General features: G+C 37.6%; 1 protein-coding gene across 1 annotated transcript in view; it reads right to left on the reverse strand.

Annotated features, from left to right (window-relative positions):
- GLCCI1 (glucocorticoid induced transcript 1) overlaps positions 1-14,012 on the reverse strand; it is a 49,284-nt gene that overhangs the window by 22,832 nt on the left and 12,440 nt on the right. The window contains exons 2-4 of the mRNA XM_010138432.1: positions 9,196-9,347; positions 2,043-2,129; positions 805-807 (exon numbers count right to left, since the gene is read on the reverse strand). Of these exons, the coding sequence (XP_010136734.1) occupies positions 805-807; positions 2,043-2,129; positions 9,196-9,347 (242 nt within the window). The remainder of the gene's footprint in view (positions 1-804; positions 808-2,042; positions 2,130-9,195; positions 9,348-14,012) is intronic.

The following is a 14,012-nucleotide window of genomic DNA, read 5'->3' on the forward strand; positions in this document are numbered from 1 at the left end:
ATTGAATACGCTCTTTAATTGTAAGACTACTACTCTTTAATACGTAAGACTACTACTACCCATCACACAGGTAGGAAGTAGCCAGACGCAGAAGCTGGAATCAGGACTTACAGGTGAGGGGAAAGAAAAAGTAAGGGACAAAAGATAGATGAGAATTGGCTGGGTAATAGACACAGAACAACACTTGGACTATGATCCCAGGGAACTAGAAAAGGCAAGAGAACTGGTTTGAGAAGTTGGAGAAAGGAAAACAAAGGACAAGGAAGACCTGTAAGCTGGAGAAGACAAAGGCAGGTTTTGGCGTGAACAGCCATTGCAAAATTTGGATAGAAACAATCCCTTTCACACACACTCATTTTTCCCATTACTGTGCTCTATCAGAGAACCACCACAAAACTCATTGGCCACATTTCTTATCTTTCTTTTGTGGTCAGTCCATAAAAATGAAGCAACCTAGTACAATGCATCACTGTTACCAAATGGCAAAGACTTGCTCACATGCTGAAGGTTTCACTATTGCTGACAGACACTGCCCTGTGGTGAAGAAAAGCTGCTCGTTGCAGACCATGATAGGTAATTGCCAGAAGATGACAGATGGTCTTCTCAGTAAAAGCAAGCGTTACCCTGGAAATACAGATGCTATTCCTGCCCCTGCTACAATTCCTTTGTGATGATAGGTAGTGTTTAACATAAAACTTTTCAGACACAAAACTCCTTCTGCACTATTTTCTGGGCGCTTAATCTGTGATTCTGACTGCTTCCTCACAGCTACAGATGAAGTCACCCAAGCAACTGAAGGCCCACCTGCTACTAAATCAGCTACATCATAACAGGTACCCCATGAGATGGGAAATAGACAACCCTCTTTGGACTGACCTCTCTTTGGCCCAGGTCCTCATCTTTAAAAATGACGCTATTCCACACCACTGGAATGCAAGATCGCGGAGTCATAGAATGCTTTGGGCTGGAAGAGACCTTCAAAGGTCATCAGCCCAATCCCCCTGCAGTGAGCATGGACATCAGGTTGCCCAGAGGCCCATCCGACCTGACTTTGAGAGTGGGGCATCTACCACCATTCTGGGCAACCTGTTCCAGCATTTCACCACCCTCAAAGATAGTCTAATTTTTGTCAAATCTGATTGTAAAATTCGCTCCCTTTGACAACTACTCTTCCTACAAGTTGCTGTCTGGAAGACAGTAACATCATCTCCTCAGAAAACCTATACATTTCTTCTCATTTTTGAATGTTCTACTAAACAGGGAACCAGGAGAGAGGATGCAAAGAACCCAGAGTATCAGGGAAAAGTCCCACTCCATAAGAACACGCTGTGCGATTAATTTCTTAAAAAGAAAGGTGTAGCTCTTGCAGAGAGGCTGAAGCCTTCCTGACAAGAACATGAGGCTGACTGCAGGCCAGTGCTTGTCACGTGAACTCTGGACAGCATGGAGTTCACAGAAACAAAAACTGAAATACTGCCATTTCAGCTGAGCCGGAGACCATTTTACTGTATCTGTTTTCTCATGATGCAAATCCACTTCTTTGTAGTTTACAGCAAAATACATACGATTAAAGAGCATTTCAAGAGAACCATACCATTACTGTATCAACACTTACCCTCCTTTTTCATTTGTGAAAGTGATGTCCTCTCTACCTCCACCCTAAAACTTCAACAAAATTTCTGAACAAGAATGTGCCAACACACTGACTTACACTGTACCTGTTTCAGGAGAGCAGCATTAAACAACAGAGAGCTAGCTAAGGTAACTCTGAACAGAAAATTTAGCAATCACAACAAGCTAGTTCCTCAGCGCTCACTCTGGCCACTCCTTCAAAGCCAAAACTGTGTAGTAGGCAGGGAGAAAATCCAACACACATAAAATAACAACCATTCTTGAAACAAATCTTATGTAGGAGGTAAAATCTGTTTCAGAAGCAAGAGAGGGAAGAGAAAAGGGTGCTGTTTCCTGGACTCCAGATAGGGATTAAAAAATGTCTTGGGCATATCAAAACATGAAAGGCTCCACTCTGCAAAACTTTTCACCTCTTTTAGTTGATCAGCACTTCCCCATGATGCTGAGCGCTGATGTGATCTCTTTTCTGCTCCTTCTTCAGCCCAACAGCTAGGGGTCTAGAGGGAAAATAAAAAAATAAAAACACACTGTACTGAATTCTTCAAGTAAAAAAACCTCTCAGCACAAATTATTGCTTTACTCATTCTGCAGTGTCAGAATTCAAGCACAAAGAATAAATTACAGAATCTGATGTGGAGTAGTAATAGTCTCAATAAATAAAAAAAAATATGAAAACTAAGGCTTTGTAAACTTGCATTTAGAATGGATGAGGACAATGCACATTACTGAGGAAGGAACCAGAGGCCTGACAATAACAAAAATAACCCTCACTTCACTAACCCCACTGGCTCCCAATCTTAGCAAAGGCATGTTCTAAAGCATTACTTGTTCTTACAGATTGTGTACTAACCACCTCCCTGAAATTTGTGTGGAAGACGTTGTACTGCCTTTAATTTTTTAAGACTGAAGTGTCTTACAGACTTCTAAAGTAGAAAAAACAGGGAAAATTTGCTTCTTTTTCAAAATCTTGGGCTTACACAATCTGTTACAATTTACTTTCTGATTTAAATTGCTCTTCTCTTAAAGTATTTTATTATATCCCAAATACAGCTGAAACCATACCCCCATACAAAACCAGAAAAACATCAATGCCAAAGGAATTCTTTGAAAATTTATCTCCCAAAGACTGTTTTTTGGGGAACAACTCCAGGACAAAGTAGAAACAGGCATTTCAGGTGCTTCAATATTTACCTGTAGTGCAGGAGGGGGTACTAGGGATTACTACAAGCTCATGGCCTTTCAGCTACAGCTTAACAGAGTAGAAAAGACGTTAAGTGTCTAAAAAGCCAAAGTAAGTTTCTCAAAGAGAAGTAAATTGTTAAAAAAACCAAACAAGAAAACAAATGTAGAAAGCAGTCACTTGCGTGTATTTTTTTTATTAGCACAGATGTTAATCCAGATAGCAAGGATAAAAAACCAAATTAACAGCAACCCCCTGAAGAACCTCATCAACGACACTGGTGAGTGTTAGTAGAGAGAGGTAGGGACCCATACATTGCAGTTGATTTAATCAGAAATCTGAAGTAACAAATTCACTTAATACTAAATTTTGCACTTTGTCTCAAACACGCTTTGACACACTTCCACTCAAATACTCTCCCCCTTGAGATAACGATTACATAGTTGCTTTCAGTCTCTGGTAAACTGAGTCACATCACCACCTTTTGAAATATACATACAATTATCAGTATACAGGGGGCAGACTATTTGTGTCCCTCAATTTTATTTGCAGGATTAGATTATATGAGGTTTCTAGCATAGTACTGAAGTCAGGCAATGTTATATTAATGTGCTATCTATACTCAGAAAAAAAAGGTTAAAAAAGAAACACAACATAAGCAGATACTAGAGTATTATAGCAAGCAAATCTTCTAGAAGCTGCTGCTTATAGTATAGTATAACACACATTACATGAAGGTAAGTTTTGGGTTTGTAAGCCAAAATCCTTATATTCAAAGAAAAACTTTAAAAAACAAAGTCAAACAAAAGCAGCTGACACATTCCACTCAAACAGAAATTCTGCTTTAAGTTTAGCTCATGTATAAGCACCTGTCTCACTTGAATGTTGCAGTTTACATCACAAATAAGATGTCAGTGTACAGCGCCCTTGACATGCCACATTTCATGAAAACTGTTTTCCCATCTTTACTTACAACTTCTACAAAACAGGCTTATCCATGGAAGCCTACGCTGGAAGCTGCAAGTGTAACTCCCCATATGTTAAACATTTAAAAAACGATGAAAGTAAAAAGAGTAACTCAAAACTGTATTAGAAGAAAAATTTCTGAATCACAAGAAATGAAACCAAAGTTGCTGCACCTCAAGTCAGAAACACAGTAAAGAGGTCATAGGCACCACCTGTGAGACAAGTAATATTTCAGAGCTGAAACAAATTCACAGCATCACTAAAGCATAAGCAGAACTTCATGAAACTGAAGGATTATTCCTGCAAGTCTATATTCAGAAACTAAGATTTAAAACTTTTTAGAAGGAGAAACTTGAAAACATTAAGTAACACATTCTGCAGCTTCAACAGGAGGACTGCTGATATTTCAAAACATGAAGGTTTGTGGTCCCAGTTTCAGTTGGCGCAATGCTTAAAGCATGCACATGGGATAGGACATGCTGAGAACACCACATCTGGCTGCCCTCTTCAGTCTTAAGGTAAATCACAATTAACATTGTTCTAACTCACCCAACCTTGCAGAGATTAGCATTTCTTCCAACACATTTGGTAATTCTGCCTTGCTTTTCCACCCATGTCAGGGATACACACCTACGTTCTTTCCACTTCATTTAGATCACAGTGACTGCGTGGAGTATCGACCTACTTAAATCTAGAAAAAGACTGATTTACTTCAAAATCGCACATTTTATTGCCAGCCCTTCACTCTAATTACTATATCTAGCCTGCATTCCACATTAACTACATTGGGGGATCGGTACAACAATTAAGAACACAAGTCTAGATTTTACAGAGGAAGCAATAATGTTTTTGAAGAACATCCACATTCAAGAGAAATGCAACAACAGCACTAGAATATAAAGTCTGATGAGTCCTCAGATGTTTCTAAAGCATTCAAAGGCCCTCTAGAAATTTTACAGAAATAGCTTAAAGCATTGGAAATTAATTTGAAATTAATTTGACTACTCTTATACATCAGCAGGTTAAGAGAAGTTAGAATGATAAAGTCATAGCTGTATGACATCTCTTCCTCTTTGTCCCTTTCACCCAAAGTACATCATTAAAATATCACAGCAAAGCAATGATAACTAATACACCAATGAAAAAGCTTCATGTAATTGAGCCTCCTGGTTAATGATGTTAAAGCAACAAAATTTCTACCCAAAAAACCCCAAAATATTACTCAGCTGACTAATGAGAGCTAACTATGCTAACCCTTGACCCACACACGTAAGAACAAAAATGTATTTTAGCCAAGCATTCCACTTTAATAACTCTGCATTATTCTGTAGATTGGAGATGTAAAAATTCTGAAAGGTATTTTGCAAACTTTAATTTCTGTTGGTATAATACATAATTGCCATATACAACGAGAGAGGTATATCCAGGCATATTGGAATCCAGTTTAAGTTTTCAGCTGAGGCAGGGGGGCAGGGAAACACTGAATCATAATCCACTTGGTCATTTGTTCTCTTCTTTATATTTAGATCAAGAAAGATTACATAGATGACTGGACTCAATGATCTTAAAGGTCTCTTCCAACCAGATGATGCTGTGATTCTATGAACTTTAACTAGCAGTGTTTTTGTAACTAGCAGTATCTTTATTATAATATCAATATATGTTGATCCCTCATATCTCCTTTTTAATTTTATGAAAATCTTTTAAATTATTCAGCCACTGCCAAATAATTACATTGATAAATTATGACAATTATCCAAATGTTTCAGAAAATTCTGAAGTTAGGCATAACCATTTCAATATTGAATTATTCGATACACTAGGAAGAGTGTAACACATATATAACACGAAGGAGAAGCAGGCAAAACTGCTCCTTCAGTGCTCCCAACAGACATGGAAAAACTGGGGAAGGAGGCTGTACCAAGTTTTAAATGGCTTTAATGAAAAGTTCAAGTTTCACTGAAAATGACAAGGCAAGTAGGAAAGTGGAGGAACTTGGGAAGGGGATCACAAAGTACATCAACACGTATAACACCTTCCTACAACAAGTTACCCTGCATTTCTGAAACACTTAAAACACTACTAAATAAAGCGGTGTACCTTTGATAATCCAAAACTTGCTGCTCCTTAAAGATGCTAGTTGTATGCGTACACACATACAAACATAAATGCACGCAGAATTCTGACATTAATGCATTAATGTCACAAAGCACAGTGCCAGAGTATATTTTGCCAAAAGCAAACATAACAACCTCACCGCTTCTTCAGTGTTTTCAGCAGAACACCTGAGGTGGGTAAGAATACGGAAGTATGAACCATAGTTACTGTTCTCCAAGAGGCAACAGAAACGAACACAAACAAAATTCTGTTTCCTCTATTTAAATAATATGATGTTATTGAATTTGTTTTAAATCCTGGTTCAGTTTTAGAGAAAGAAGAAACATTTTATTCATAAGCACCATACAGGTTCAAAGAACTTAAGTGGAAAACAAGGACTTGGAATAACACTAATGAAAGGCTCATCATATCATAGCAAAGGCCAGAATCTGACATTTCTTTTTTTTTTTCAAATACAAGAATTCACAGCCATAACCACCGCCTTCACTGAACTGTACAAAATTTGGATTTTAAATTAATATTTAATTAGGGACAAAAAGTACCCTTGAAAGAGAAATAATTATTCCACCTACATTATAAGTTATACTGACAGTATTGTTCATGAGTTAGAAGAAAACCAAGAGGTAATTTATTCTCCAATGAAACATGCTCATACAAAAAAGAATTGGTTTATTGACTTTCATTACCTTGTTCTTATTCATTTTGTTTGTTACCATCTTCGACTCTGCTAAACTACCAAGTATTACTATTTTCAGCTACTGTAAACTATTTGAACTCCCATGAGCTGGACTGTGATTTACCCAACAAACATGAAGTAGTAGAAGTACTTGTGCTGGTACTCAGGCAAAGAGCAAGATTTTAATTTATTTTAACCTAATCTGCCATGCATGCATCCTATCAACACCTTGGAACTATCCCTAGTTCTTGAAATTAGATAAACTTCGAACCGCACAGAACTCAAAAAACAGAAAAACCCTACACAACCAAAACAAGTCAATATTTTAGGATTATCTAGAAGCCCCTCTAATGAACATTTTATTTAAAAAAAGGGAATTACCTGTGTCTGTCACTATGGCTGTTTTTACATTTTATATATTCACATGGCTCTGAGAAGTCCAGATGCACAGTTTTCAACTCAACTTAGACATCATAATTTGAATAAAAAGACTGATAATGTAACTCTGTTAGAAGACATACAGCAAATCCAAGCCATTATACCTCTGAAATAAAATTGCTTTTAATGACAACAATATTGTCTTCCCTCTCTGTTACGTTTGATTATGCTGAAAAGGTAAAACCTCATTTTAACTTTTTTTTCCTCCCTGAGCTGTGTTTCTGAATGAGGCAAAGGATGACAGCCAACAGGTCAAATAGCCTGAACACTCGAGCCCACTAGGAAAGCAATTTTACTGCCAAATGCTTGGAACTCATATTTACAGAAGTTTGTTTCTCTTTTATGTAACTAGTGAAAAGGTTTGTTTGTGAATGTTCAAATATTCTGAATTTTCTATTCATAAGGCTATTTGTCAAGTTTGATATGGATATATGTTTTAAGGGAGGGGTTAAGAAACACAGTAACTACAAAGCATGCTATCGAAAACCTCCTGAATGGAAATTACGGTTTCAAAACAGACAGACTTTCAAGGCACAGGATTGTGAAAGCAAGGCAACTTGGAGTAAATCCAGGATTAAGAGCTTTTTAAGTAGATCCTACATGACGGTAGCTGGCTGGCTGGTTTCAAAAGGAATGAGTAGGACATAAGACAGCATTCTCTTATAGGGTCCCACAAGTTTCTAAAAATTTCCTTAAAACAACTTTAATCACCAGATTCCCAAATTCATTAAATAGGACTTCTGGAACATACGGACAGATCTTTTTTCTTTTCTGAGCATTATAGACTTATCTTTCCCCTATCAGAGGACTTCTTGCAATTGTGTTACAGTATATTTTAAAGAAACATGGAAAATTATTTATACATTCTAACTTGTTCTGAGAAATTCACTACTATACAAAACACTATACCCAAATACCATTTAAAGAGCTGCTGCGTGATATTTTAAAGGTATCACACACATTGTGACAACATAAGCATCCATTAAAAACAATTCTTCATGGCAAAAGAGTTATAAATGAAAGATAGGATGTCACAAGTATCATTTTCTTTTGCAGAACACCCATGATACAACAGAACAGAATCATGGCCCAAGAAATAGAAAACTGACATAACAACCATCCCTACATGCAGGTAGACTGACAAAATAACCAAAGATCGATAGTTTCTTCTAGTTTCCAGTTTAATTCAGAACACAAACTGAGATGACTTACTCCATACTCTAATAACACTACTGAAAAAGACAAGAATGCAACTCCTTTGCTAGTAATTTAGGGGGTTTGGAATTACCTATTTTTACCTGTTTGATAGTGATCAACTTTGTGGGCAACAAGCTCTAGCATAAGGAGGAATCAGGCAAGAAATAATGCCTCTCTTTCTAGCCAAAGAACACTGGAAGACAATGAGCGCCACAGCAGCCTACCTGCCAGAGGTTCCTGCTAAGGACAGAGCCCTGAGGTGGATCTAAAGGTATCAAAAGGGTATTAGGCCATAAATAATTTCAGTAGCCTTCCCTTTGTTGCTGGTGGTGAGGCTCTCATTCTGATGTCTGGCTTCAAGAGGGAACTATTCCACAAAGCGTTTTTATTTGTCTTTCTTGCTCCTAAGCAAGAGAGGGGACAACTCAAAGCCATGCTGCATGCTCACTCTCAGCTGCTTCTTAATTTCCCCTCTAGTGACAAACTGATCAATTCTTCTTAACAGTAATCTCCCTCCTTCTGCTCCCCCGCACATGCACAAATGTGCTTTATGAGACCCGCAGATTTATCATCATGATTTAATAAACTCTTTAGTTTGTCAGACACTACTATTATGGAATCTTTTTTTAAATAACACTCAGCACAATCTTGCATATAGCACCTTCAAAATAAACCAGATACAAGGCTAAGATCACAATCTCCTTATTTAGCCTCTACAGATCTGCCCACATACGGAAAATTATTTTTAACAACTGTTTTCTAAAAGCATAAAAATATTATCTGTTGCATACTATGTTACTGAATGGGCACATTAAAAAAAACACTACTGTATCCTGGTTTTAGGGTTTCATATTTATAATAAAATTAAGTGAATCCACATTTCTTTGGAATTAAGTTGAGCTAAGATCCCAGATCAGATGGTAAAAGTATTATCAGGAAGACATCAGTTACATGGAACATCTCTTTTGTCTTGTTTTACAGCTTTTACCTGAGTAGATTTATCTTTCATACATGAAGGGTAGTGTACGTGGGGATCACGTGGCCACTGTCCTGTGAGGTAAGGTCCTGTTATTGTGTCCAAAGAAGAGGTTCGCCTTATGGTACCAGAAGTTCTGATTTGCTGGGATTTTGGTCTGTCCACTGTAGAAAAGCAGAACAGAACCAACAAAAAAGTCAGGCTAAATTTGATGTGAAATGTTAAAAGCTAGCTATGACACACAATGGCAAGAACACATCAGAAATGTCTGCCTAAATGCCAAGCTGAAAAGAATTCCATCAGGCAAATAATGTAAGACAAAGAAGAAAAAAAAGAATAAAAAGGGGAAACTTAACAGTTACAAAAGACAACAATGCTTTAAGTGTTCATATCTGCAAAGAACCAGGCTACTTATGCAATATCTTTTCATCAACAAAAAACATCAAGCAAATTTAAATATAGCAATGATGCAACTTGGGAAAGCCAGACATATAGAAATAGAAAATACAGCATACTATCAGTATTCAGGCAGCCGGGTTTGGTTTGGTTTTTAAGTCAGCTTGCTTAGCTTTCTAAATACTAAAACATTAAGCATGACAAAAATTCTGAAGATGCGTATCCGATTTCTTGCTCTTGCGTACATCATTCCATATTATTTACAAGATCCCAATACAGGCCTTAGCAAGCTGGAAGCGTGTGATTGTGTACCTCCCTTTGACACAGGTCAAGGCAGCTATACCAAGTTTGTCTTCACTCATCACAGCACCTGCATTCTTTGACTCCTCCCTGTACTCCTCTCCCCATACACCTAGATCATGGAACACTTTTTCCTGCATTGCATTTGGAAAGCAGAGACTACGGTGATTCATGAGATTGACGTGGGAAAGAACAGAGTTTTACAGCATGCTCTCTGGATCATTTAGCTTTGTCCTTTAGGCAAAATTACTTCATATACTCATTTTCTAGACTTCACATAAGACAACCCAAGACCTACATTACCGGAACCATCTATTTTGCTCACCCCTACTAAAAGAAGTTTAAAAGAAGTAAGATTAATTTCAAGTTAGTCACATGCCATGCACTGATGTGACCCACCAAAACCCCACACACTGTTCAGAACTTGAGAGCAGACCTTCTAGCACTCTACTGAGCCCAAATATGGTCACTGACCTCCACGTGCATTTTCTCGTCTAGAATTGCTGGCTCTCAAAAGGCAGACTCCGTCATCAATGTTTTATATAGCATTCAGCATGCTTATATTATGGTATATGAACATGATAATATTAAACCAGACCATTTTAGAGAAATGTAGAGCTGCAGAAACACTTCATTAGCTACTTGTTTTAGGTGAAGAGTTCTAAATAATGCTGTGAATTGGACGTGTAATTGTATATCATGCTGCCTTTGTATAACAGACTGCCTTATCTATAAACCAAATCCCTACAGTTTCAAACAGATCCCTTCTCACAGGATTCCAACTGTGACAAATTTGCATTTTAAGAAAGATTTTTGAACTATTAAAAGTATGGAACCCTGAAATCCAAACTAAAGGTGACAAATTTTAAACATGAAACCAGTATTTACGTTTGCACTGAAACACTAGTATACCTAAAGGGAGCATATCTACAAAGCAGCAAACCTTCACTATCATGTTATGGCACTACACTACCTGCTCAGGTAGCCTGAGTTTTGCAAATTTCTCCAGCAGCTCTGCTCACCAGATATATATTACATGCAAAAAACCATCAGGCATTCATTAAATATTTAAGTAGTTAAGTGCATTCAAAAAAAAAAATTACAAAAAGTTAGACAAACTGGCAAGGCATGTCTGAAGATAAGGAAATAAGGACTAAGCGTATCTTTGCAAACCTCTGCATTTAAAAAATCTTGCTGCAAAAAACCGCAAGCCCAAAACACAAAAATATATACAACCAGAGAATGAACATAGGTCTGCATCTTGTTCTACACCCAGAGGAAAGGCAACAGCAATCCCAACATTAATAACTCGGTTAATTCCATTACAACTGAACAGAAACAAACACCACCAAAAGTTACTACATTTATAATCTTCCATGGCAATGTTGGAAGCAGACTGCAGGACAGTCTCATAAATCCCTACTACTCTTCAGTATTCCTTTGAATTACATGGAACAAACCACTTCTACTGCATAAACCAACCCAAGTTAACACTAATTTAATGCCAATCCTATTCCACTCTTGCCTGCACTCCTTCCAGCTGCTTTGAGACGGCATGTGCAAACGTATGAACCCATCTAATGAAGTGATTCACTGAGTTAAACATAAATAAAACTAAAATGTAGACCCAAAAAGTCATAAATACATGGTTTTCCCCATGACAAGCAGAGTTGGCATAATCTAATGGGAGAAACAACTGCAGGAGAGCCAGAAGGAACAGGGCTGCAGCATCGCTGAGGTCTGTTCAGTAACAATTTTGGCTCTCACCCTTTTTATGGTCTAACTAAGCATGTATCATAAAAAATAAAGGAGAAGTGTTGCTATCATTCTAGCAGAAATTAGAACTGTGAAAAATATGCTACTCTCTCTGGGAAACTTAGCAGCCGAAACCCAGCTGCAACACTATCGTGTGGGAAACTGTATCTCTAACTAGCTCCTGTTTGATTAACACTAACCAATCAGAAACTGCGAGCGAACTAACTCCTCTATCCAATCATAGCGCCTTAAGAGGTGCATACTGTCTGTGTGACAAGGAACATATCCAATCGCTATGTAACCAGTCACGTGAACAAGAATCCACTGTCTATAAATAGGGAAGCACTGTAAACAATAGATGGGTCTCACTGCACACCACATCGGCGTTTGGGTGATTCTTCCCGCTCCTGCTCGTAGGCTCACCGTAGGAATATAGCACGGATTGCTACAGAGAAGGGATCTGTAAACGTGAAATTTGAAGGAATTTCTATGGATCAGCATCTGACAAACTGACTTGTACAGTAGTTTTCTTAAAGATGACAAGATGCCATGGAGAACAGTATTGAACTAGACCACAAGAGTGGTAGCTCAGATCCACTTAAATTGTTTTCTAGATATTAAAACTGCTCTCACGATTATTTTCTTAATTTTGCTTTTCTCACCTCATCGTAAGTCTGGCTTCCTGCTACTTTAGGGAGCCACTACAGAACTTTCACTTCTTCCCAAACTTTCATTACCAATGGGATTTTGATGCTATTACCATGATATCTGAAACACTTCAACAGCTCCTGAATTTAACCACCAGACTTCAGCGTTCAGAAAGACTTCATCAATATTCAGAAATTTAAGATTACAGACTGATTTTACCCAAGTTTCAGGCTATACCTCATCTTACAATATCCAAATGTATTAATGGATTTACTGCGGTGTAAGTCAGAACAATTTTGTTGTCTTCCCCAGTGATGTGTGGCATATCTCATAAAGAGCTCAGCTCTATCTCCAGAAAAAGTAAGCTTAAAACTCAGCACTTAAGCAGCATTCAAGTTACCTGAAAAAGTTAGCTAGAAATTACAAAAGCGACACGTATGCTCTAGGATAGTAAAATACCTCATGCGTTATTTAAAACGTCACAAGTTTTAACGGCATGAATCTAAGGGCTATTGCTACACATTTCTAGCTATAAGTGTTAGCAAAATGACACAAGGGTCCAACTGAATTCTACAGGTGGCAAAATTTAGCATGATCCTGCCTCCTAGCAGGAATCAACTAAAATAAACTGCATGAAATGATGAAATTACAATTCTGCATGCTGCATTGAGAGCCAAAAGAATTCTAGTTATAGCCCCAGACTGACAGAAAAAAAAGGTTTCCAGTTCTCTGCCAGCAAAATGTAATTTAGTATGAAACTAACAAGACAACTCTTTTGAAAAGGACATAGGGTTCAAATAAAACCATCTGCTACAGCTCTAAAATGAAGAGGTTGCCCTCCCATCCAACACAGAGGATACTAACCTGCACATAATCTCAAAGCCATGTTCACAGTCTAAACGATGCTTTCTGCCACATGCAATGAGAAAAATCACCTGCAGCACAAGGGCAAGATTGACAGCTAGCACTGGTACCATTATAAAAACTGCTTCAGCTAAATCAACCAGAGCTCACCTGTCAGCATCTTCCCATTTCTCTTTCAGCAGTTAGCAGATGCAGTTCAAGTTTGGCCAAAGCTTTTCCACTCACATCCTTGCAAAAATATATGCAGCTTAAAAAGACTAAAATTATCCTAAGAACTTCAGATGACACAGATACTCTCAAGTTGAGTGAAAAATATTAAATAAAAATAAAATTCTTCCCCAAAACTAGGATTATTAATATTGTCATCTCATTATGAATGTCAGCTAACTGTGACACTCTCCTGCCAAAAGGCTAGACAACATTCGTGCAGTAATATCTTGATTTTTTTCTTGAAAGTTTATCCGTAACTTAAACTATTTACCCATGACAGCCAAGTCATGACACCAAGAAATAACAGTACTAAATTCCACAATAAAGTTTCATGACATTTCTCTTCAGTTCAACTGCTAACACTACAGAACCTTGTGTTCACCTTCAGAGGTACTAGTGAAATAAGTCCCAAGCTTAGGTATCATCCATTCCTGAAGAATTTCTGATTATACCCTGAAAATTAATCCTAACTTCATAAGAATTTTCTCGAAAAATACTAAAGACTCTTGGAAGGACTCACTTTGATGGATATGCTAGTCTGCTTAAGACTTTATTCAAGAGTCTCAAAGTCAGAGTGCAATCAGACTGGCTCAAAGGAGATGCAGAGACTAGAAATCACAATACAAAGGAGCATCAGATATTTCCAGGACATTCCT

Source organism: Buceros rhinoceros, unplaced genomic scaffold (assembly GCF_000710305.1).
Source record: "Buceros rhinoceros silvestris isolate BGI_N320 unplaced genomic scaffold, ASM71030v1 scaffold13236, whole genome shotgun sequence".
Lineage (NCBI taxonomy): Eukaryota > Metazoa > Chordata > Aves > Bucerotiformes > Bucerotidae > Buceros > Buceros rhinoceros.